This window comes from Tamandua tetradactyla, chromosome 6 (genome assembly GCF_023851605.1).
Source record: "Tamandua tetradactyla isolate mTamTet1 chromosome 6, mTamTet1.pri, whole genome shotgun sequence".
Classification (NCBI taxonomy): Eukaryota; Metazoa; Chordata; class Mammalia; order Pilosa; family Myrmecophagidae; genus Tamandua; species Tamandua tetradactyla.
In genome coordinates this window covers 124,433,680-124,455,457 of record NC_135332.1, presented here as the reverse complement: position 1 = coordinate 124,455,457, position 21,778 = coordinate 124,433,680, and the positions used below count along the sequence as shown (strand labels likewise).

Here is a 21,778-nt window from a genome sequence, read left to right as displayed (position 1 = left end):
AAGTTGTAAGAGCTAAGGGTAGTTGCCATGGAAAATACCTACCACATGTTAAAGTCTGAACCTAGACAGAAGCCCACACTACTCTCCAAACTTTTTTCTTGCTCTTTCAGGGCATTTGGGGGACTCTCAAGATTGGCCCAGTTGAATGCCCCCCACTGGATACATTAACCTTGTGTGTCTTACAGAAAACCCCGGGGAGAGGGCAAAAAGTGCCGGAAGGTATACGGCATGGAGAACCGGGACATGTGGTGCACCGCCTGCCGCTGGAAAAAGGCCTGTCAGAGGTTCACCGACTGAGAGGCCAAGCGACCCCACCGGGCGAGGACCTGCTCTGCCACCTCCAACTGCTGTTTCTTCCACTGCAGCTTTTGAAAAGAGCTTTTCCTTCCAACAAAATGCACTTGAAGTCCAGGGAGAGCACTTCTAGGAACCATGGTGGAATTACAGCAAAGAAAAGAAAAAAGTCCCCATGCTCACGGCTTGTACTGAGAAAGAATGTAGCTTAGAGCAACAAGAACTTTTTTTTCCCTGTCAAAAAAAAGGAAACTTTTTTTGCTGTATGTCTAGGTCTTAAAACCATGAACTTCTGTAGCAAATGAACCAACAAATCCCATTTTACTTAAAATGGAGGCATATTTTGATAAGCTTTCTGAATAATGCCATTTCCAAGATTTTTTTTTGACAATTAAAAAAATGGAGCTACAGGTTATTTAGTAGCATTTGTACAAAGAACAATACCTACTTTCATTGTGACAGTCTTTTTCCGGTTTCCCATTTGACTTCTTGGAGCAGTACACATCCTAATGTGTTGCAAGAAAATGAGACACTCTGGGTATCTTTTCTATGTCTTTTTTTTTTTTTTCAAGAATGGCCCCAGCTGCTCCATGATAAACCTGCTAGCTTGGAGCCTGGGACGGCATAAACCCAAAAAGAAAGTGGCGATGGAAATCACCAGCAGACTTCAGTCACAAGCTGAGTTCAGGAAGTCCAGCTGTCACTGTTGGGAAACATCTAGGAGTCTTCCTTGGATTAATAAGAAGCCCTTCCCCAAGAGGCAGCACAGCTAATTCTCTACCTGCCACAACTTAGCCAAGAGCTGGCATATATAGCCCTCTGGGTAAGCCTCAATGCTTCTTTCAGGGATGTGATGTAAACCACAGCTCATATCTGTTAGTTATGGCTTGTCTGTCAAGGTTGTTAGCAGGTTATTGGATCATCCATCCTTTTCTCTAAACCCCATCACTGACTGACTTCAGAAAGGGTAGAGAACTCCAAACTATGGCAGCAGTATACAGCAGAGTAGAGCCTGATGTCCCCACCCATTCAGAAAGTCATGTTTGGTCAACAAACCAACTTCCATTCAGAGTGCACTTTTATAGGTTTTATGCTTTAGCATGTCTGGGAGATGGGTTAATGAACTATATAAACACTATATGGGTAAATGGAAGATCGAAACCTTTATTTTTCTTATAAAAATATTGGAACTGTTCATTAAAAATCAATTCAGAAGGTAACGTACAGAACACCAAAAGGAAAATGCATGTTGGTATAGGAACATCTCGATTTAGTAGGGCCAGGGCTTATCTTGTGTTCCATTTATCAGGCTTTCTAGCCTGGTGTGTTTATTTATTTGTTTTTTGTAGTGGTGAAGAGAGGGAGAGGAGAGTCATTGTCAAGCCTGATAAATGAGCTCATTCTCTATCTTCCCTCCTCTCGATTGCCCTGCTAATCAGTTTTTTCTCCTATACCTATGCAAAGAAGTAAGGGCACCTTATGGACACACTGTGTGGGGACTAGGACATAGGATCAGCCATAGGAATGTTGAATGAAATTGCACAGAGGAAAGTAATATATATTTAGAGATTGCACATGCACTTCTTTTAAAGAGTAGAAAGAAGTCATCTAGTAATAACAGATTTTTTCCTTTTTTATGTAAGCAAGGGAAACATAAGGCAGTTCTATAGTGCAACGTCCTCAATCTGTGCATTCACATGTTTTGGCAATTTTATTTTTTAAACTCTCATGTGACTTTTTCTTTTTTAATTCCTTGTTAGAGATCCTGTTTTCTTTCTCTCTCTCTCTCTCTCTTTCTCTTTTTTTTTTGTTGTTGTTAAAAGCACTGTTTCTAAAGAACTTCATCTAATTTCACTTCATGATTACCAATCAGTATAGCCACAGCACCAGCTATAACGTGTGCTTTAGTACTTGGCGGTCAGCCAGGAAAGGGCATCTTTTAAAGGCAGAAATGTTTTTGCTTCCTCTACCCCACCTTGTCCTTTTTCCTTCCTGGTGTCTTGTGGGTTCACCTGCAATCACCGCTGCTGGGAGATGAGGCCACGGGACCTTGTCCAGAGGCCCTGAGTTATGGGGGAAATTGTCCAGAGGCCATGGGGGATTCCAGGGCTAGTCAGCTAGCTGAGTTAGTTCAGTGTCCTTAATCAGTGGTCAAAGTGCAAACCCAGAACAGAGGTTTTTCTCTTCAGCAAAGCTTCCTGGCCCCTGATCCTTGGATTACATCATAGCCAAAAAAGATTAACGTGATGAGGGCCTCAATACAGTCTCCACTCCCAGAACTCTGGAACACAAGGAAGGAGAAATCTTTACTGTGGAGCAGTCCCTGGAGCAGGGTTCCGTGGCTCTTAACCCCAAATATATAGCCCATCAGTGTTTCTGAGCTCTGGCCTAGCTGAGCTGAGCTTAGCCCTTACCTGGCTTTTAGCAAATGCACAGGTGTTAGCAGAAGTATAGACCTGAATTCTGCTTCCCTGCAATTTCTTCTCTCTAAAGGCTTCTTCCCAGTCTGCCTCGCCCACCTGTATGGGGGATCCTATCTGCTAGCCAGCCAGGTGGGTATGACTGCTCAACCTGTAGCTCTGTGTACCTTCTTCTCTGGCTTCCAGGTGCAGATCTTTCTGGACACACAGACATCCATTCCCTGCACCATGGCATATAATAACTAAGGGAACACCAAGCTTCACCTGGCTGACCTTGTAAAAAGGGGTTATACCTTCTTAAAAATCAACCAGAAAGCTATGAATTGCAATATACAGCCACTGATTGTAAAATTAATTTTTTCTAAAAAGAGCTATTTTGTTATATTTTGGAACTAAATGAAGTGCCAAATTAAGCCAGACATTCATTTTATGCCATCTCTGTGGAACCAAGTTCTTTTTATGTCTTCATTTGGCAGGGGGGAGGGTAGAGGGTGGGAGGAAACGACCCACTGCAAGCTGGCTGCTTAGCTGGACCCCTTTGCTCCCAGTGATCTCAGAGGCCTGTCTGCACAAAAGGAGTGGTGATACAATGGATTCTGGTTCCAAAGTGTTTCTTAATAAGGCATGTTGTAGCCTTTTCCTTTTTTTTTCTCCCTTGAGAACCTTTTCCTTCAGAAAAGGTTCCTCATCTCTCTCCAAAGAAGGTATTTCATAATGACTGGCAGGGCGTTCTCTGGAGAGCCACAGAGCAGGGTGTTCATCAGGCAGGAGTTTTAAGCCTTCATCCTGCCCTAAGGACGTGCACCCAATTTGTAGGGGGAAATGTAACGACTTAGAAGAAACATCCAGGTAGCCAGTGGGCTGGGGACCAGAGAGACCATGAAAGAGGCATGTGGACGGCTGGTCTCTGTTTGTCCTCTTGGTGCCCATCAGCACATGCTAAGAAAGGAGCCAGTTTTGAGCCCCAAGCACCTCCGAGGGAGTCACCAGGTCCTCTCTCCAGAGCAGCTCCCTGGAGCAAGGACAAGTAGCTGTGGGCAGAGGTGCCAGACCGGCCTTGCACATCTCTAGGGGGCACGGACTCCATCTCTCCATGCCACTTGCTGGAAACTTTCCTCCCTTGGTTGGCAAAGCTCTTGTCAGGAAGAGGCAGCCGGTTTCTGAGCAGGAATGTGAGAGTTCAGCGGCATAGTGCCTGTTTAGCAGCAACATGGACCAACAAGGCGCCCTGGATTAGAGAATTCTTTGCCCGGTCGAAACCATGTTTGCAGATGAACATTTTCTATAGATGATGGTGCATGTTCCAGTTCTTGAGCCTTCCAAAAACTTTTTAGTGAAATAGAAAACATGTATGATGCAAAAGATTTCTGAAACTGAAATGTCCTCCATCAAATGTCAAGTCATTGGTGTCTCCGGTGTCACACTTAGCCACACTTTGGAAAGCAGCCCTCAGTCCTGAATTAGTCGGCACTGCTGTTCTACTTCCTCCTTCATCAGACTTCATTGGATGAAGAAAGTGCATCACTCACTTGATAGAACATTCAGAGAAAAGGGACAAGAAATGTACAGTTAGAAGAGAACACCTTGAGAGTAGTAGCAAAATACTGTAAATAATATTTCCTCAGGGAAAATGAAAGAATATGTGGGGGGAAAAAAAGGTCTGGTAGATCCTAAAACTAGGAAGAATTTTATCTTTAATTCTTTTCTAGTCTTAACAATTTTTTTTTAATGAACATGATATAATTTCAAGACAAATCTTTATGAACTGGACAGTACCGACTTTTCTGAGGCCTGGGGGAATACCCTATAAAAAAAGAGCTATTTATTTGTAGCCAATCTGAGTTTTAAGGCTGACATTTAAATCATGGGCACAGTCCCTGGTGGGTATACATAGACTCTTGTGAGGCTTTTCCTGAATGTAATTGTGAATATGAAGCCTTGCTATTCCTTTCTCTAATCACCTGGTCAAATGACTGTTCATTAGCTATAAGCAGAATTCTGTAGAAGAAAGCTGTTAAAGATGTTCGTTTTGCTTCATAGCATGTTAAGGAGCAAACTTTCATGGACTCTTGTGGGACAAGGTGCTGCTTTTTCTCATAACCCTGTAGAATTTCTGTGGGCCATGCCTACTGTAGCACTGACCTGTGTGACTGCAGGGAAGAATTTATGCATGCAAATGAGTAGGAACAGAGCAGGATTCATGAATATAGAGGAGGATGTGGATCACTTTGGAGAATGCACTGGGCACACGGGTCAACTGGAAATTTCGTTTCTCTAAGAAAATCATTCTACCAGCGGCACACGTACTCTCCCACTTCCTCATACCTGTGGGGATTTCTCCACCTCGGAGCTTTTTCATTATGTCTTTTTGCATCGTAACTAATCAATATAGAAGTCAGTAAATGATATGAGACTAGAACTTCTAGGTACCAATTGTATCACTGAGTAGTGCACACCAATAGAGCAAGAAAGCATAAAATATGTTCGAGACTGACTAATTTGCTTATTGTGACTGACTTTGACAAAGTCATACCCAATGCTATACATGCTTTAAAAGGCGTATCTATCATAGGATTGGGAATCAAAATGGGAATTTTTAGTTCTGGTCATGTTTTGTAAATAGTTCCTTTTTTGAAGACAATCTCATGTTTTATAGTTTTTTGTTGTGAGTCTGAGAATCAAAATGGTAATCTTTTGTGTCAAAATATAATATAAAGTACAATAATCATTATAATTTAATTTTTCAAACAAAACAAAAAATATAGTGCTTAAGCCTCTATAATTCTAAGAGATGTGACACTTTTATAATAAGCATTAGTACCTAACTTCTCAAGTTAACAAAACTGGAAATATTTTACAAGATGCAGTGTTTTGTAATCACAGGGAACATGAACATTTTGTGGAAAATGACCTTGGTTTTATACATTGTAGCTTATTTTTTAAAATGCAGTATTTTACCAGACAGGAAGTGTTAACATTATAAGCAATTCCTGCTCTCCAAACAAAGGGCTATGCCACTTTTAAACAAGTGTTTGGCACATATCTTTTCAGTTCACCCTCTGCAGCAAGGGCAGAAATATATCAGATGGAATGGTTATTGCAAGAGAACCAATGGGGCAACTTTTGCTTTTGTCATTACTAGTGTGTTTCCAAAAATAATGTGGATAAATGACACTTTAAGAATCACGCTTTATTTCTTAAATCTAAGAATTATTAGCAGATATGCTTATGGGCCATAGGGGAAATATTCTTATAAATTCTTTGGTGTAAAAGACAGATTCTATGTCACAAAGACAAAATTACCACTCTACCTACTGGCACCATGGGCCTCCATTTAACTAGCAATCATCATTTGGTGGATATGTCAAAATCATTAAATGTAGGCCCAAAGATAGAATTCTTAGGTGACCAGTAGTATTTAAAATAAATTCGTCCTTAGCATGGACTAGATAACTTTCATTTTCTTATCGGAACAAGTGCTTGGTGTTCCATTGGGAGGAGCACACTCACAGGAACCCAGGCTCTGAGCCGAAAATGACGGTTCTCCCCTAAATCGGGAGACCCAGAGCCGAGCCGTGGAGAGGGTATTAACTGCACAAATAATTCTGAGCTTTGCCAAAATCATTTTATAATACTGTACAGTTTTATCAAGCCCACTCACTGTTAAAACAAGAAACTGACTTTTCTAAGACTTTGGTAATTCAGAAGCTAGCCTAGTTAGCCATGCATGCAGATAACATCAAATGAATGCTGGGAAAGAAGAGTCATACACCCTCTGGGCAACTCCTTTGACTTCGTGAAAGGGTCATGCAGACCAAGGTTTCAAATAGACTTTAGAATCTGTACACAGGAGGACTAGAAATGGGCAGAGTTATGGTGCAAGATGTTGGCTCCCAGTCTTTGAGATAAGACTGCAAATCTTTATCTTCATTGCCTTGGAATGTCAATTGTTTGCATTAAGGTCCTCAAGAAGTGTATATTGAACCAAATGAGTCTAATTTCATCTTTGGATAGACGCTTCCTGATGGTTTATAGTGCAGGTTGTAAGGTCAGATGCCTTAGAAGGTCCAGGCAGGTTCTGTAAATGGACAAGTCAGGTTGCGCATAAAAGGGGTAAATGGGGGAGACTGGTGTGAACCCATCTGAAGGTTCCACACTCAACTCTAGACAATTGGGGCCACGCAGAAATTCAGACCAGAGTTGCCAGATCTTCTGACTTGGAAATAAGATGTTACCTGACATTTCAACATTTCATATTCATATTCTCCAAACACTGTGAGGAGAAAAGAGAATCCATATGTAGCCAGCTGCAGTCCAAAGGTCACCGGATTCACCGGATTGTGGAAAGTATATTTCACGTTCCATTGTCATCCAGTCGAGTTCCTCCCTTAGCCACACAAATTTACATTTGAATTGGCAGTTAAAATAAAAGAAGGGAAAGAGGTCATTTCTACCCAGAAATCGTCCTCATGTAAGACTTGATAACCTTAAAGTAGCCCTGCCTCTGCTCAAAATACGCTGAAAAATTATCCAAATCTTGCCCTGCCTCCTTCTGGCATGCCCAGGCCATGCCCCAAAGCACTGAAGAGCTGTCTCCTTACTCTCTTACTGTTTTAACTGCCGTGACCACTGTGAAGAGGGGCTGGCAAAGAGCAGCCTTGTGCCTTTAGAGAAGGCAGCCAGGGAGTTCTGAGGTAGTGCACGTTGCCTCCTTGGACAAAGCCCTTTGCCATCTTCTCTACACCCCTTTCCTCACTATCCCACCTACAATTCGTTCCAATGTAAAAGTGCTGTTGTTTTACCACTGATATAGCCAAATCCTTGCTTCAGAACTGGTAGGTACTTAGGTATTTTGGAGTATCCATTACTCTTAAGAGGGAATTTTTCCACATGGAAAACCTTCACATCTTTGTCTGAGGGCAAATACAGGATGGTGATAAATGTGTCAGAAAAATTTATGAAGTTGCTTCATCAGTTGAATGGCCTAACTTATTTTCAACTGTCTTATACCAGAGTCCTGATAGTATTGGAATAATAACTAACCCTTGCACGTGTATCATAAAGTATGTCTCTTTTGGATACATTATTTCATTTGATCTGAGTAAGAACCCAGTATAGAATAGGAACATTTAGAATCACCATCACCCACCTCCAATGCTGCTCCCCTCAGCCTCATTACTGCCTGCAGGGAGGAGGGAAGTGGCTCATTAAAGGGCTGGCTCAGAGTTTAGTCTTTCTGAATGACTGTGAAGGTGCAGGAACCCACCATGTTCTGGACCCATCCTTTAATCCAGGCTAATGGGCTCCAACATACAAGTAAGGAGCCCACTCCTTCACTCATTCAACTTGTCAAATGCAATCTTAACCATCCCTAAATGTATCCCTTTAGGGTAAGGAGCTACCAGGCTCCGTTCCCTAAATTCCACCCAACAAAGTGGCTAATAAGAGGATTTCTATTAGCAAATGTGACGATCTGAGTAAAAGCTTTGGCTCCTTGGGAAAAGGTTATTTTGCGGCTAGCATTCAACATTTTTTATCAATGTAAGCTTAAATTGATACCAGAAATCTTAACACCAGCTCAAATTTACAATTTATAATGATCAAATCAAAACTTAAAACCAGCTCAAATTTACAATTTGTAATCATCAAGTCAAAAAGTACTGTGAAATCAAAATTGTAACTGGTAATGTCAAGTCATGTTTAAATATGAATGCAATTTAAGCAATTTGGGCAATGGCTGAAATTTTGTCATTATGAATTATAATTATGTATCAATTATAATTATAAAAGGCAGTCCAGTCAGTCCATGAGTGAATTTCATCCTGTTTGTTCTCATTAGTTTACCAGGTTTTGCCACTTGAGTGTAGAGTAAAGCAAAGCCACAGGAAGAAGGTAAGTTACAGAGCTAGAAGAAACCTCAAAAATCCATTTTGGCCTGCCATCTACTTCCTTAACAGGCTTTTTGAGTAATGATACTTTTATTATATTTCTGAAGTAACACAGGGCTGGAAGAAGAAACAATTTAGAAGGTCTTTTCTCCCTGATGAAAATGAAGCCAATTTTACAATTATTAATTTAGTATCAAGTGCCATGTAGTGGCGGGATTTTAAAGGATCCAAGTTTTAGAGAACAAGTGGAAAGCTACAGTTTTAAGAAAAGAAAACTACAGGTTTTGAAAGAAGGTAAAGAGTGTGATTAAATTGTGGTGCTCATTTTTATAAAATAGCCTTTCGAATTCAGCACCGTTGGCATAATTAACTACAGGCTTCCAAAGAGAAGACTTTTATTCATATTATGAAAATGCCAAAAATTAATTCTTGAGTCTAACTACTACATTTTCTTAGGGTAAATTCCCTCCATTTTTTAATGCCAAAAATAGCTGAAGTAAAAAAACAGCAACTCCTGAAAAAATCACTAAAGAAGGAAATTGCCTTTTTTAAAAAAAGTTGCCTACCTATTTTCTTCTGAATTTTCTCTACATCTCTGACTACAGAGGAAAACCAGCAGTCTGGAGAAGTAAGTCAGCTTAAGGGAAAGAGAAGAAAAATTCCCACCTGATAATTAGTCTTATTTCCCCCTCCCATCTTGGCAGCCACCCATGTAATTTGCCACTATAATCTCACTGTCCCCCTTTGCCCTCATCTGCCCAGGCTGGCGGCAGAGCTGTTGGGATGCCTGTTTCCAAAACCCCAGAAGAAAGGACACCAGCAGCAACAGGAGATATTCTTGCTTCTGTGCTGCTGATTCCTCTCTCTTCAATTAAGGTCCAGTGGGATAAATGTTACCAGGACTGGTAAGTTAGGCTCTGTCAATGTAGATACCACCTTCCTTTAGGGGGCAAAACCTTCCAACTGTCTGAACAGTTTAGATGATCATTCAGAGTGCAGCGCAGCCATCATAGAACCTGCCATGCTCCCCACTAAAGGTTTTCTCAGGCTCCCTGATAAAGAATGACAAGCCAGGTGCCTAATCCTTTCACCCTGACTCAAAGTCCTTCCCCCCATCAACCCCACTCCCACCCCATCGCCCCATCCTCGTGGGAAGCTGCTGGCAGCGATCAGAACCAGCAGCTTTCATGCTGGGCTAATCACTGTGAGGAGGCACTGGGGGGCAGAGGAGGAAAGCGTCAAGTTTAATTACTTCAGGCCTGACCTCTGCCCACAATTATAGGGAATGAAAACTGAATTGGCCTTTACTATATGAAAAGGAAGTGGCTCGCTCCTGCAGGGCATAATTGTTTTAATTTTATATTTATGGAAAGAGAGAACAGTGACTCCAGTCCACTCATATAGTCAAGCATTTGCCCCACCCCCCCTGTGGAGCCCTCTCCATGTGGTTTGGGCACAGATGGCAGGGACAGAGAAAAAAGATGGTAGAGCTCTTTGGGCCAGTGGCTGCCAGGGTTTAAATTAGCCCTCAGGGATCTTCAGTGTAGCTTAATGATAAACTATCTGCCACCAAAAAAAAAAAGGATGCATTACTGTGCAGATTACAAACCCTTGCTTTTTTTTTTCTGCATGGGCAGGCGGCACTGGGAATCAAACCCAGGTCTCTGACATGGCAGGCGACAACTCTGCCTGCTGAGCCACTGTGGCCCACCCCCTGCTTTATTTTTTAAACTTTTTTTCCTATAATCTAATCTGCTTGTTGGAAATCAATGGCTGTGATTTGACCAACCCCTGTGACGATAGCCAAGCCCCTCCTTCCAGAGTCAGCGAGTACCCCAGTAGTTTGGGGAATCTTCTTGATTGCTGATAGAGAGCTTTAGAATAGATTTAGATTTTTAGAGAAGAACTTAATACTCCCAAAATAGACTTTTTCAGTGACTTCAATAACTGAAAATGCCCTGAGTGTAAAACAACCCAGGAATGTGGCTCAAATATATTTAAAAAATGCCATTAGTCAATATTTTCCTATAACACACCCTAAAATTCCTATTTTTGTATATTAATGATAAGACAATTTAAACGTGCTATCTGGAATGACCAGACACTAGTATAGTTTCCAAAGTGTTTCTTGTATCAAAATCCTATATACTTAGAAGAACTCAGGATAAGAAGAAATTGCTAGATCCCAAAGGGTTCATGACCATCATCAAATGTAATTGTGGAGTGGTACATGGTCTTCTTTTTCAAGAGGGGGCTGGGGAGGAGGAGAGCAACAATTATCACAAAAATGTCTGTTGCCCTTAGTCTGCGATAAGGTTTAAGAAAACTCTGCTTTTAAAAATCAAGCCATCTTTCAAATTGTTTTCTACACCAAATCTAAAATATTAAAATGAAAGTATAAAATAATTAAAATGGGGTATTTAGTGGAAATGTTGTCAAAAAGCATTGCTTTTAGTGCCTCCTAAAGAAATAAAGGACAAAGGTAGCCTGAAGAGAAAGAAGCAGTCTTTCCTGTGTTCATAGTTTTAAAATGAAAAGCATTAACAAATAGTGGGAACTATATCAAATGCTGTGAGGCAATGGTCTCCAATTTTTAAGAGATCTTTTGAAATACAGTCTTACCACCAATTGGGAGTAAATACTTGCTTACAAAAGTCTTTGATATTCGTGAATGAATGTACAAAGTTACAACTATGCATTTTCAAAGTGTTAACGTATTTTGTATTGAATCCAAGTAAATTTTTTTTCATATAGACATCACAACTGCAAAGTATTCAAATTTAACTTGAATGCATATCCTTATGGGGATTTGGGACTCTCATCTATATTCTTCTAGCTGATATTTATCAAAACAGTGAATTTAAACTTTGTTCTAAAACTTCAGGCTTTAAACAAATCCAGCCATTAAGGCGAATAAATGGAAAATGGCTTATATTTTGCTTCTTCAACATAAATGGGACATGTTGGCACTTACAAAATATACCCAGTTCTTTAAAGTGGATGTTTTAGTAACACTGGATTAACATGCAAACAAAACTGCATAAAGTTGAGTATTGCATTGGATAAATATAGGGTAGATTTTGTCTGTTGTGTTTCTCAATTCAAGAAAACATTCTTCAAAGAGTTTGGGTTAAATAGTTTCAAATAGCAAAATAGAAAAAAAGGCTTTCCATCAAAGCAAATCATTGATTTTTTTTTTCAGAATTACAAAAAGAGAATTACTTATATTTTGGAAAGTCCATATAGAATATACATACATTTCTCCAGGCCTTTTGTTAATTTTGTATTTTTCACAAAATTCTTTTCCCCCTAAAACTCTGTTCCTTATTCAGTGCTTTACTATGTTACTCAGAAAGAAAAAAATATATTCTTTCCCTCATCTGACAATATGGAAATAAAGAATTCTGCCATTCCGGTTCTCTTCTATGGCAACTGAGAAAGTTTCTGAGCTGTTTGGATGCAAAATATAGGAAAATATGCTTCTAAACTTGGTACTTATGGTTAAACTGGATATGTTTGCTACCTATTTAGAACATATTGAGGGGGTATGCCTTTTTATATGATTTTTAGCCAAATTCAGATGTTCTGATATTACATTTCTGAATACCTATCGGACTGTAAATACAGCTTGTGAAGGTTCACGTTAATAAACCTTTTACATGAGTGTCCATCAGCCATGCTCCTTGTCAGCTTTTGGCACATTGTACATAGATTTGTCGAATGTTTAAATGACGTTTTTCTAAATGCTGTTCTGTAAAACAATTTTTTGACTGTTTCTTGCTTTCTATTGTTTTGGACTTTGTGTGTTGATTTATTAAAAAAAAAAAAAAGTTTCCTGAATATTAACACCAGGAAAAAAATTTTAAATAAACTGGTGCTAACTGAAATGGAAGAAAAATTTCAGATGGCAGATTTACAATATAATATGTACACACCAGTTAAACTGCACTTTCCCACGGGGACTGCTGGCACCTACCTGAAATGGGCAGCAGAAGGACCATCGAATGTTTACAGTCTCTGTGGCCCATTTAAGTGTGAAATAGAGAAGTGGCTCTGTCCCCAGAGTTGAGGATTTGTGACATTTGTCCTATGGAAACATTGAAGTAGAAGAAAAGGCTCATAGTAAGAATCAGTCTAGTAATAGTCTTCTGGTTTTTGGACTTTCATGTTCTGTAATGCTTAGCTGTGACGATGACTATGGTGTTGCTAGTCAAGTCTGTCTCCCTCGTTGGCCTGTATTTACTGCGTGTGAGACCTATGCCTTGAGTGGCACTGTCATTTACTGAGCCAGAACACTGGACTTTCAACAAGACTCTTCTGACTTCTACAGTGTCCACTCACATGGATTTAAATGCACTTGTAACTGGTTAATGACCATGAAGTAAGTCTAACTTCCACTTAATAAAAGTTTTTGTGTATCTGCTTCTATTTTGAGATCCTTTATTTAAGTAAGGGGAAGGTAGCATATGCCTAAGAAAGGGTCAACGAGGTTAGAGAGTTTGAGGCTTTACATAGAGTGGTAAACATACTTTACAACCAAAGGAGGATCTTTCCTGTATCAATTGTTCACCATCAAGGCTATTCTGACAAACACATGGAGGGACACGTGTTACTTCTAGCGTCCAGCCTTGCCAAGTACAACTATTCAATCCATTCACTTGGAATGACAGCCCAGATATGTTAGGTGCTCAACCTCTCCCGCCAATGCTGTTGACCCAAGCATTTAAGACATAGTCTGGAAAAGGATGAAAGGCAGCGTCCATTCTGGTACAAAATCAGCCTGAAGATCCTTCCCTGGGCCGAATCTGAACTTGAAATATTCACCTCCAAAAGCAGAATATCCAAATGCTTTTGGCAAGATGGCAGGCTTTGGAGTCGAACAGACTTAAGTACAATCTTAGCTTTGCCTCTTACGAGATGGGTAACTGGGAAGTGATTTAACCTTTACTAGCCTCATCCTTATAACGGGGATAATAATAGAAGGAAACCTGGTCAGTCTGCCTTGGACAATATCATATAGATATTACCTTAGCTGGGGTTCGGGAGGAATATCACTCACTACCTGTGCCTGGTTCAGAGAAGTGCCTCCCTGATGAGGCTATTGTAGGATCTGTTGAAGTAACATTTGTCATGGTGCTCAGAACAGCACTCCCCTAGTGGAAGCCTAAATCTTCAACCATCCAGAACACTCAATTAGCCAAGATGAGTGCCTCTACTCTGTTCAATTTAAGAAGATTCTTTCTAAATGAAAATGTCCTTCCTTATTAAAGAGCATATACATATACACAACATATGAATGTTTCCTTGCTGTGTCCTGTTTATCATATTTATATCGATTAATAGAATGATCCATGTAGACAGAGTTATAGCTTACCCTGTTCGAGAACTACAGGGTGGCACAGCTAGACACCCACTGCTTTCTTCCATGCCAGCCCCAAGCCAGCCCTAGTCCCCAGTCCTTGACCCTCTGTGATTTCCTTCTATCCAGCACAGGGGCCATTGATCTCTTTGAACCTTCCTTAGATGTAGTGGGACAGGAGATATAACTAATCTTATTGAGCTCCTACCATTTGTTAGGCAATGTACCAAATGCTTTCACTTGATTATTTCTTTTAACTCTCACAACAGTTCTTTGTGTGGGAATTATCATCCTACTTTTTCAACGAAGAGACATCTTCATACAGGTTAAATATCCGGCCCAAGGCCCTGCAGACCAGGTGGATGTGGGCATCCCCTGTCCCTGACCACATCCAACAGATGTTGTGTGTTTTTAGGAGCTATTAGTATATGGCTCCATTGTGCATTTATCAAAGGCAGAGTTAACCTCTTTTTCCTCTGCTTATTCGCCTTTTCTCTGCTGTAGGATCAGGTGGGTGCTGCCCCTCAACCCCTTTGTTGCCTTCCGTCCCCTCCCTGGCCTCCCACCTCTTCTGTCTCCAGTGTTCCCCCACAATCTAAAGCCCTTACAGGAGAATCTTGGCCCTGTATTCACATCCCACCATTAGCATTCTCCCTGAATCATGTCTGCTGGTCCCACCATCACATCAGATGCTAGGTCTCCACCCTCAGCTCTTATCACCCTCAGTGATCTTGAAGATTGGTTTTTAGACAGTTGACTTTAAGTCCCACTGCATTTTTGACAAGGAGAAGGGATAGCCGTAGTACTCTCCATAAATGGGGCTCAACTACACATGTCCCCCTCTTCTTACCAGTCCTTCCCACCAGGTTTAAGGAAGCTCCCCTTTTGAGAATGTCACTGCAAGAGGAAGCATAGCTCTCAGGGGTGGAGGAGCAAGAGAAAACACTAAGAAATTGGGGAATAGATGTTGTCCTACAAAGTGAGGTATAAATAATATATTTGCAAATCAAGTTTTTACTAAATGTTATTATTTAAAGGGCTGCTGCAGCAAATAGCTGATAAAGGAAAACTTTATATGTAAAAATCAATTTCACATTTTTAACATATTTACATTTTATTTTACATTTTTTAAATATCAAAGGGTTTCCTTATTTGAGTTTTTAAAGCAGGTAGAGCTTTTTCAAGTATATAATTTAGCCATGCAAATTTCAAAAGCAACTTCCACCAAAAAATGAAAGCATGAATGAGCTAGAAACCATTAAAATGAAAGCCACCCTCTCCTAAAAAGATCTCCTACAACTTCAGCTATTTATGTGACACCTGAGACTCAGAGTTGGAGCTCTGAAGCTATGAAAGTCAGCAGTACCCCAAATAGGAAATGTTTAAAAAGTTGAGAAAATGATGAGACACTGAGTAGAGATATGAATGAAGTTGATCTGGATAGGACTAAGGTGTTTCAGTTGACTGGGTAAAGGATGATATCGTCCATATCTTAAAACTTCAACTTCTGTGTGAGACTAAAGGGAGAGATGTTTATATGGTACAAAATTTTTATTTTCGGTAGTGCATTTCCTAATTTAACTTGTATGGTCAGTTTAGTTGAACACACCATAAATACATGGAATCTTGAATAGGGTGTGAGATTTCGGTGATTTGTCCAGGTTAGTGTGATGCCCTGTTAAATCCCAGAGTGATTTGGGCAGTGAATAAAGAAGTATTTGCAAAGTCCCCTTGGGGGAAATATTCAACTTCCCCATTTGCAGAATTTCTGATGTTCTCACAAGCAGTTGGGGACAACCAAATCAATAGGTCAAACCCTCAATCTTGGGGTTTACCCTTAAGGAACTTATTCCTGCAAAGGATAGGCTAAGACTACTTAAAATTATGCCTAAGAGTCACCCCTAGAGAACCTCTTTTGTTGCTCAGATGTGGCCTCTCTCTCTAAGCCAACTCAGCATGTGAACTCACTGCCCTCCTCTGCTACATGGGACATGACTCTCAGGTGTGTAAATCTCCCTGGCAATGTGGGACAGAAAGCCCAGGATAAGCTGGTACCTGGTATCAAGAGATGGAGAAAGCCTTCTTGATCAAAAGGAGGAAGAGAGAAATGAGACAAAATAGAGTTTCAGTGGCTGAGAGATTTCAGAGTAGAGAGGTTATCCTGGAGGTTGTTCTTATGCATTATATAGATATCTTTTTTAATTTATGGTATATTGGAGTGGCTGGAAGGAAGTACCTAAAACTATTGAGCTGTGTTCCAGTAGCCTAGATCCTTGAAGATGACTGTATAAAGATAAAACGTTTACAATGTGACCGTGTGATTATGAAAACCTTGTGTCTGATGCTCCTGATATTCAGGGTTTGGACAGATGAGTAAAAAATATGGATTAAAAATAAATAAATAAATAATAGGGGAGACAAAGGGTAAAAAAACTGGATAGATGGAAACACTAGTGGTCACTGAGAGGGAGGGGTAAGGTGTATGGTATGTATGAGTTTTTTCTTTTTATTTCTTTTTCTGGAGTGATGCAAATACTCTAAAAAATGACCATGGTGATGAATACACAGCTATGTGATGATATTGTGAGCCATTGATTGTACACCATGTAGAGAATATAGGTGTGTGAAGATTTTTCAATTAGAAAAAAAAAAGATCCCCTGACCTTCCATTCCTTGGAGGAGTAGACTATGTCCTATTTGTTTTATCTTTCTTGTCTAGTTTACTACCAGGCATATAGTTTATGATCAATAAATTTGTAATAAATTCTTCAAAAGAGCATTTCTTCAGCGTTAACTATTCCCCCTGCTTTAAATCTACCATTGTATGAACACAGCAAAGAGGGAAGAAGTAAGTGAACATTTTTAAGACTGGTATAAACCTTTATTTGATCGAAGCCGCATTTTTAAAGTTTCTTTAAGATATGTACATTCTCAAATTGCCAAACTCCAAATGACTATATTGAGTACATAATAACTACCCAGTACAGGGCAAAGCATACAGTACCATTACATTATTGTTCTTTTTTTAGAAATTCCTTGCACATGGCAAGAATTCAATAAATGTCCAAATGAAGAAAAGGAATGCTTCTAAATGAAACAAATTGCAGTATAGGTCTGTGCTGTTAAAGACACGCAGAGAAAATGGAATGAGATCACTAGGTTTTGTCAACACAGGGGAGAGAATCTAAGCTGGCACTAAGGACTAATATAAACTATTTTATGATGGGGATATAGGTATTATAGTGATTGTTGTTTGTTTGTATCTAAGTAATATAGGTGCATAGTAAAAAACAGAATCAGAGTAGTAAAAGGCTTATATTGAAAGGCAGCCCCCTACTGCTCTGCCTCTTCCCCCCCTCATCATCACACTCCCAAAAGCTACCACTTTCAATGCATCCTGCTGTTTCTTCTGCTGCTAACTACATTTTTCTAAGTTATATGCTAAGGCATCTACAGTATGAACAGCAAGAGGTTCAGGGAAAGGTATGAGGCTGGAGAGGAGCACGGGGCAGGGACGAGGTGGTGCTGGTGAGGGGAGCAAGGAGTCCAGCACAGGAATTGGCCAAATGGCTGGCACGGGCAGGTGCCCTCCAGGCCGCGGGGTGCCCAGCGGCAAACGGGTGAGATCTGATGTGGTGAACACCAAGCACCTCTCCTTGAGCATCAAGATGAGAGCCCACCCACCGGCTGACCGCGTACCTCCCACAAGTTTGCTCACTGTGAATCAATTCCCCAAAACACAGTGAACCCTAAGTAACCTGAAAATAATCCAGCTACCCCCCTCCTAGTTAAACCTGCCGACTAGCCTGGGGCCCCCGACAAAGTGCCTTCAGTCAGCCAGCTGGCTAGTGGGGCTCTAGCCACCTCATTGACATCATCATACCAGCTCCTGATTTCCAGCACGTTCCTTATTTTAGCTGATTTCACTGTAATGCCCAGATTATCATAGGAAAACTTTGCAAGTCAGATGTTGCAAAATGCCTTGGCTAATGCAAATGTTGCTCCCTGTTGCCTTTGTGACTACAGTCAGATGTGCTGGGAATAGAATACCTAGTAAGTGGTTAGTGTAGTACCTGGCACAAAAAAGGTCATGTAGGTGTTATATGAGTCATCAACATTGTCAACTTTTAAATAGCTTGAAAACAAATGCATTAGCCAACAAAATCATCTTGAAGCCTTAGAACAAAAATCATTAAAGTTGCAGGGAAGTTAAAATTATATATTTATTTTAAATAATTTTCTAATTTAGAGTTCTTTAGTCTTTTAGAAATACAGAAAAGTAGGGAAAAAGTAAAATCACTGATAATTACAAAAAAGATAACCATTGGTAGATCGATGCATTTTTTCGAAACTACTTCCATACATGCTTATTTGCATAGTTGTATTCACACCATAAATATAATTCAGCATGTTACTTTAGGCCACTTATTACAGCATATGCATTTTCCCATAACATGAAGTATTTTTAGATGCCTCCATTTTATTAGCTGGGTAATAGCATGTAGGTATACACTGATTTCCTTAAATATTCCCTTATTTGGAAAATATGGGTTGTTTCCGATTTCATACTGTTTTAAACTCTAATAACAGCTTGTCGAATTAACATCCATGTGTTTTGGCTCAATCTACTCCCTCAACAGCAAAGTATGAACCTGTCTGTCTTACTAGTGTGCTCACCTGCCACAACTATTATCATTTAAATATTTCCTAGTTTGATAGGTATTAAAAGCCGTATCTTTCTTGTTTTTAATTATATATCCTTAATACCAGCTAATAATGTTAAACATTTTTCTGTATCAGTCATTTACAACTCCTATCTCAAATATGTCAATTCGCATCCTTTGTCTATTTGTCTTTTGGGATATAGCTTTTTTTTTTTTAGAAAAAAAGAACTTTTTAATATTATATCCACTTTATCCTATTTTATCCTAAGATTTAAACCCATCTTATTCACTATAATTGTTTTCCCACTTTACATGCATTCTTTTTTTTTTTTTTTTTTTTTTTTTAAAGGAAAGACAGAGAGAAGGAAGGAAGGATAGAAGGAAGGAAGGAAGGAAGAAAGGGAAACATCTTTAAACATTATTTACATGCATTCTTGATTCAGTTATGAGACATTGTGTGTGCAAATTTTTAAATTTTTACAACATTAAATTTGTCAGCATTTTCCTTCAAAATTTCACATCTCATTTAGAGTTTAGATGGACCTCCCACACTGAAGTATCAGAAGATACCCCCTAATTTTTTTTCAGCTTTTATTTATACTGATTTTTCCCTATCTACACCATTTGGTATAAGCTTATTATCTATATTTATTCTTTTCCCAAAAAATTGACAAATCCTTCCAATATCATCTACGATTAACCCGGCCATTCTCCCAGATTTGCACTGCCTTTAGTTACTGAATTATTGTATTATAAGGATCTTCTCTGGGCTCTTTTGTTTCTGATTAAACTTAGTCTACCCAAGTAATTTCCCCTCCCCTTTTTCCTTGGGCTCCTACACAGTATCGAGCAGGGGTCGGTGATAAGGGGGTGGGTACCTGGCCCCAAAAGCCATATATCATCGTCATCTGCTGAGGAGATATTCCAGCTGGGTTTTGGCTTTCTGTATCTATTTCCCTCACACACTCCCCCACTATCCATTCTTGGTGTCCATAATCCTGTTAGGCCCATGCCATGAACTTCCCTCCTTGCCCCCTTCCAGCTTCCTCTCCTTTTCTGAAATGTCTGCACCTTTCCTTGGGTTCTGGGAGACTTGGAGAACTGTCTTAAACCATCCTAGACCTTGTCATGCCACACTATCTTTCCCACACAGCCCCTCTGGTGCCACGAGGGCCCCTCCCTGGGGCATGTTTTGGAAATCAGGGCAGGGATCCACCCTGCTTTGGCTTTGTGAGCACCTCCCCTCACTACAGTCCCTTGGGTGAGAACGTGCCAGAGCTGTGCCCTGTGGCTCTCCTCCCTGCCTCCCTGGGACTCTTCCTCCTCTTGCCATCCCGACCCCAATTAGAAGACAGGTGTTCTTCTGTCTTGGTTTTCTATCTGCTAATACAAATACCATTCAATGGGTTGGCTTAAACAACGGGAATTGATTGGCTCAGTTCTGAGGCTAGAAGGAAGATGGTTTTATGAGAAAACTCCAACAATAAATGTCTCTGAGCAGAGGCTTAAGCCTTAGAACTTTTACAATCTCATGATCAATTGGAAAAACTGGACTATAAACATACACCCTTGGCATTGCCTAACAAAATGAATAATCCCCTCTTAAAGACAAATGTTTACCATTTTCTGCAATGTAATTATTCTCTAGCATGCCTCACAATGTAAAGTTGTTGTTATGTAAGCCACAATACCATAACATAAAATTATTTACTTTTAGTGATAGAAAAGTTACTTCTGACTGCAATGAAACCATAAATCTGGCCTGTTTTGCTTTGGTTCATTTGGTTAGATGGCCATCTGGCAAGATTATTCAAGAGAGTTCAGACAGGCTATTCCTCAGTACAAGTCAAATATTTTCTATTTAAAAGTTGATGCTGTGCCTAAGGCTGAGCTGTAACTCTTTTTTCATTTTCTTCTCTTTGCTTTTTATAGCCAAATAAACAAAGGATTTGACTTAGAACTTCTTGTACTTCTTTATACACCATCTGATAATAAAGTAATAAAACTGTTTCCACATGTCACATTCGAGAATCAGTGCCATAACTGTAGAGAAATAAGAACTGACTGTAGATACTTCTGCCTTCTAGGAGAGAGGGATAATCCATCCCAAGGTAGACAGGTCTTTGGTTTTTAGGCAAACACCTCAGGGAGCACTGACAGTTCTTTTTAGTGGAAAGAAAAGAGGTGCTTTGGGCACAGGCTGGACGGCCAATTTTTCTGCATAATATATGAGTGGAATTTGGACTTTTCCCCAGGCAGCCTCTGTGTGTGTGTGTGTCTGTGTGTGTGTGTGTGTGTGTGTGTGTGTGTGTGTGTGTGTGTGTGTGTTGAGGAGGTGAGAACAAAGGACCTGGTACTAGGAAGCAAGCAGGGAGATTTGAGAAAAGCACAGTGTTGTCCAACAGAACTTTCTATGAGGATGGAAATATTCTATGTCTGTTTTGTCCAGTAGGGGAGCCATTAGCCACATGTAGCTGCTGAGCACTTGAAATCTGGCTAAAGGGACTGGGAAACTGAATTCTGAATTTTATTTCATTTAAATTATTTCCTGTTTAAATTGCCACAGGCAGCTAGAGGCTACCCTGTTGGACTCCTTGAGTCAGGCAGCAGGGAAATGTCTGAGAAAACAGAGCTCCCAAGGCCCCCCTAAGTGTAGGGGCGCTAAAGGACTTTCAAGAAGTTGACGTGTGATATCCCACTTTGAGTGGCTTTTTGCTCTGCCTGCTCTTCCACTATTCCCAAACCTTTAGAAACTTTCTCCTAAACTGAGGTGACCGTTCATCTCAGCTGGCCCAGGACCGTCACTTTGTGCCTGACATCCTGGTGTCATTATCAATAAATCAATTTTAAATATTTGTAATTTTTTTTGCCTATCACATATAAATAAATCCTGTATTTACTCCCTGCAATACCCATTCCCGAAATGTTCCATTTGGACAGCAGCTCCCACTGACTCCCTACTTACAAGCACAGCCGTGGGTGTGTGCTGTTGTGGGAACTTAGGGACAGGGAAGCCAGGAGAAGCACAGCCGTTCCAGTCACCTGTCCCAGCGGCCTGGTAAAGGAAGGGAGGGTGAGGCCAAGAGGAGCTGTAGAGGCAAGCGGCATGGCAGACACAGTCACCCAGGAGCTGGCCAGGCAGCAGGTGAGTGA

At 40.3% G+C, this 21,778-nt stretch overlaps 1 protein-coding gene and 1 long non-coding RNA gene across 7 annotated transcripts in view; one reads left to right on the top strand and one right to left on the bottom strand.

Annotated features, from left to right (window-relative positions):
• The window catches only part of ZNF704 (zinc finger protein 704), a 248,339-nt gene extending 235,310 nt beyond the window's left edge, over positions 1-13,029 (top strand). For all 6 annotated transcript variants that reach the window (XM_077167075.1, XM_077167076.1, XM_077167074.1 and 3 more), the window contains one exon: positions 186-13,029. In XM_077167075.1, coding sequence (XP_077023190.1) covers positions 186-297 — 112 coding nt within the window. In that variant the 3' untranslated portion in view covers positions 298-13,029. The remainder of the gene's footprint in view (positions 1-185) is intronic.
• LOC143688779 (uncharacterized) overlaps positions 1-21,778 on the bottom strand; it is a 114,703-nt gene that overhangs the window by 87,433 nt on the left and 5,492 nt on the right. The window lies entirely within an intron of this gene.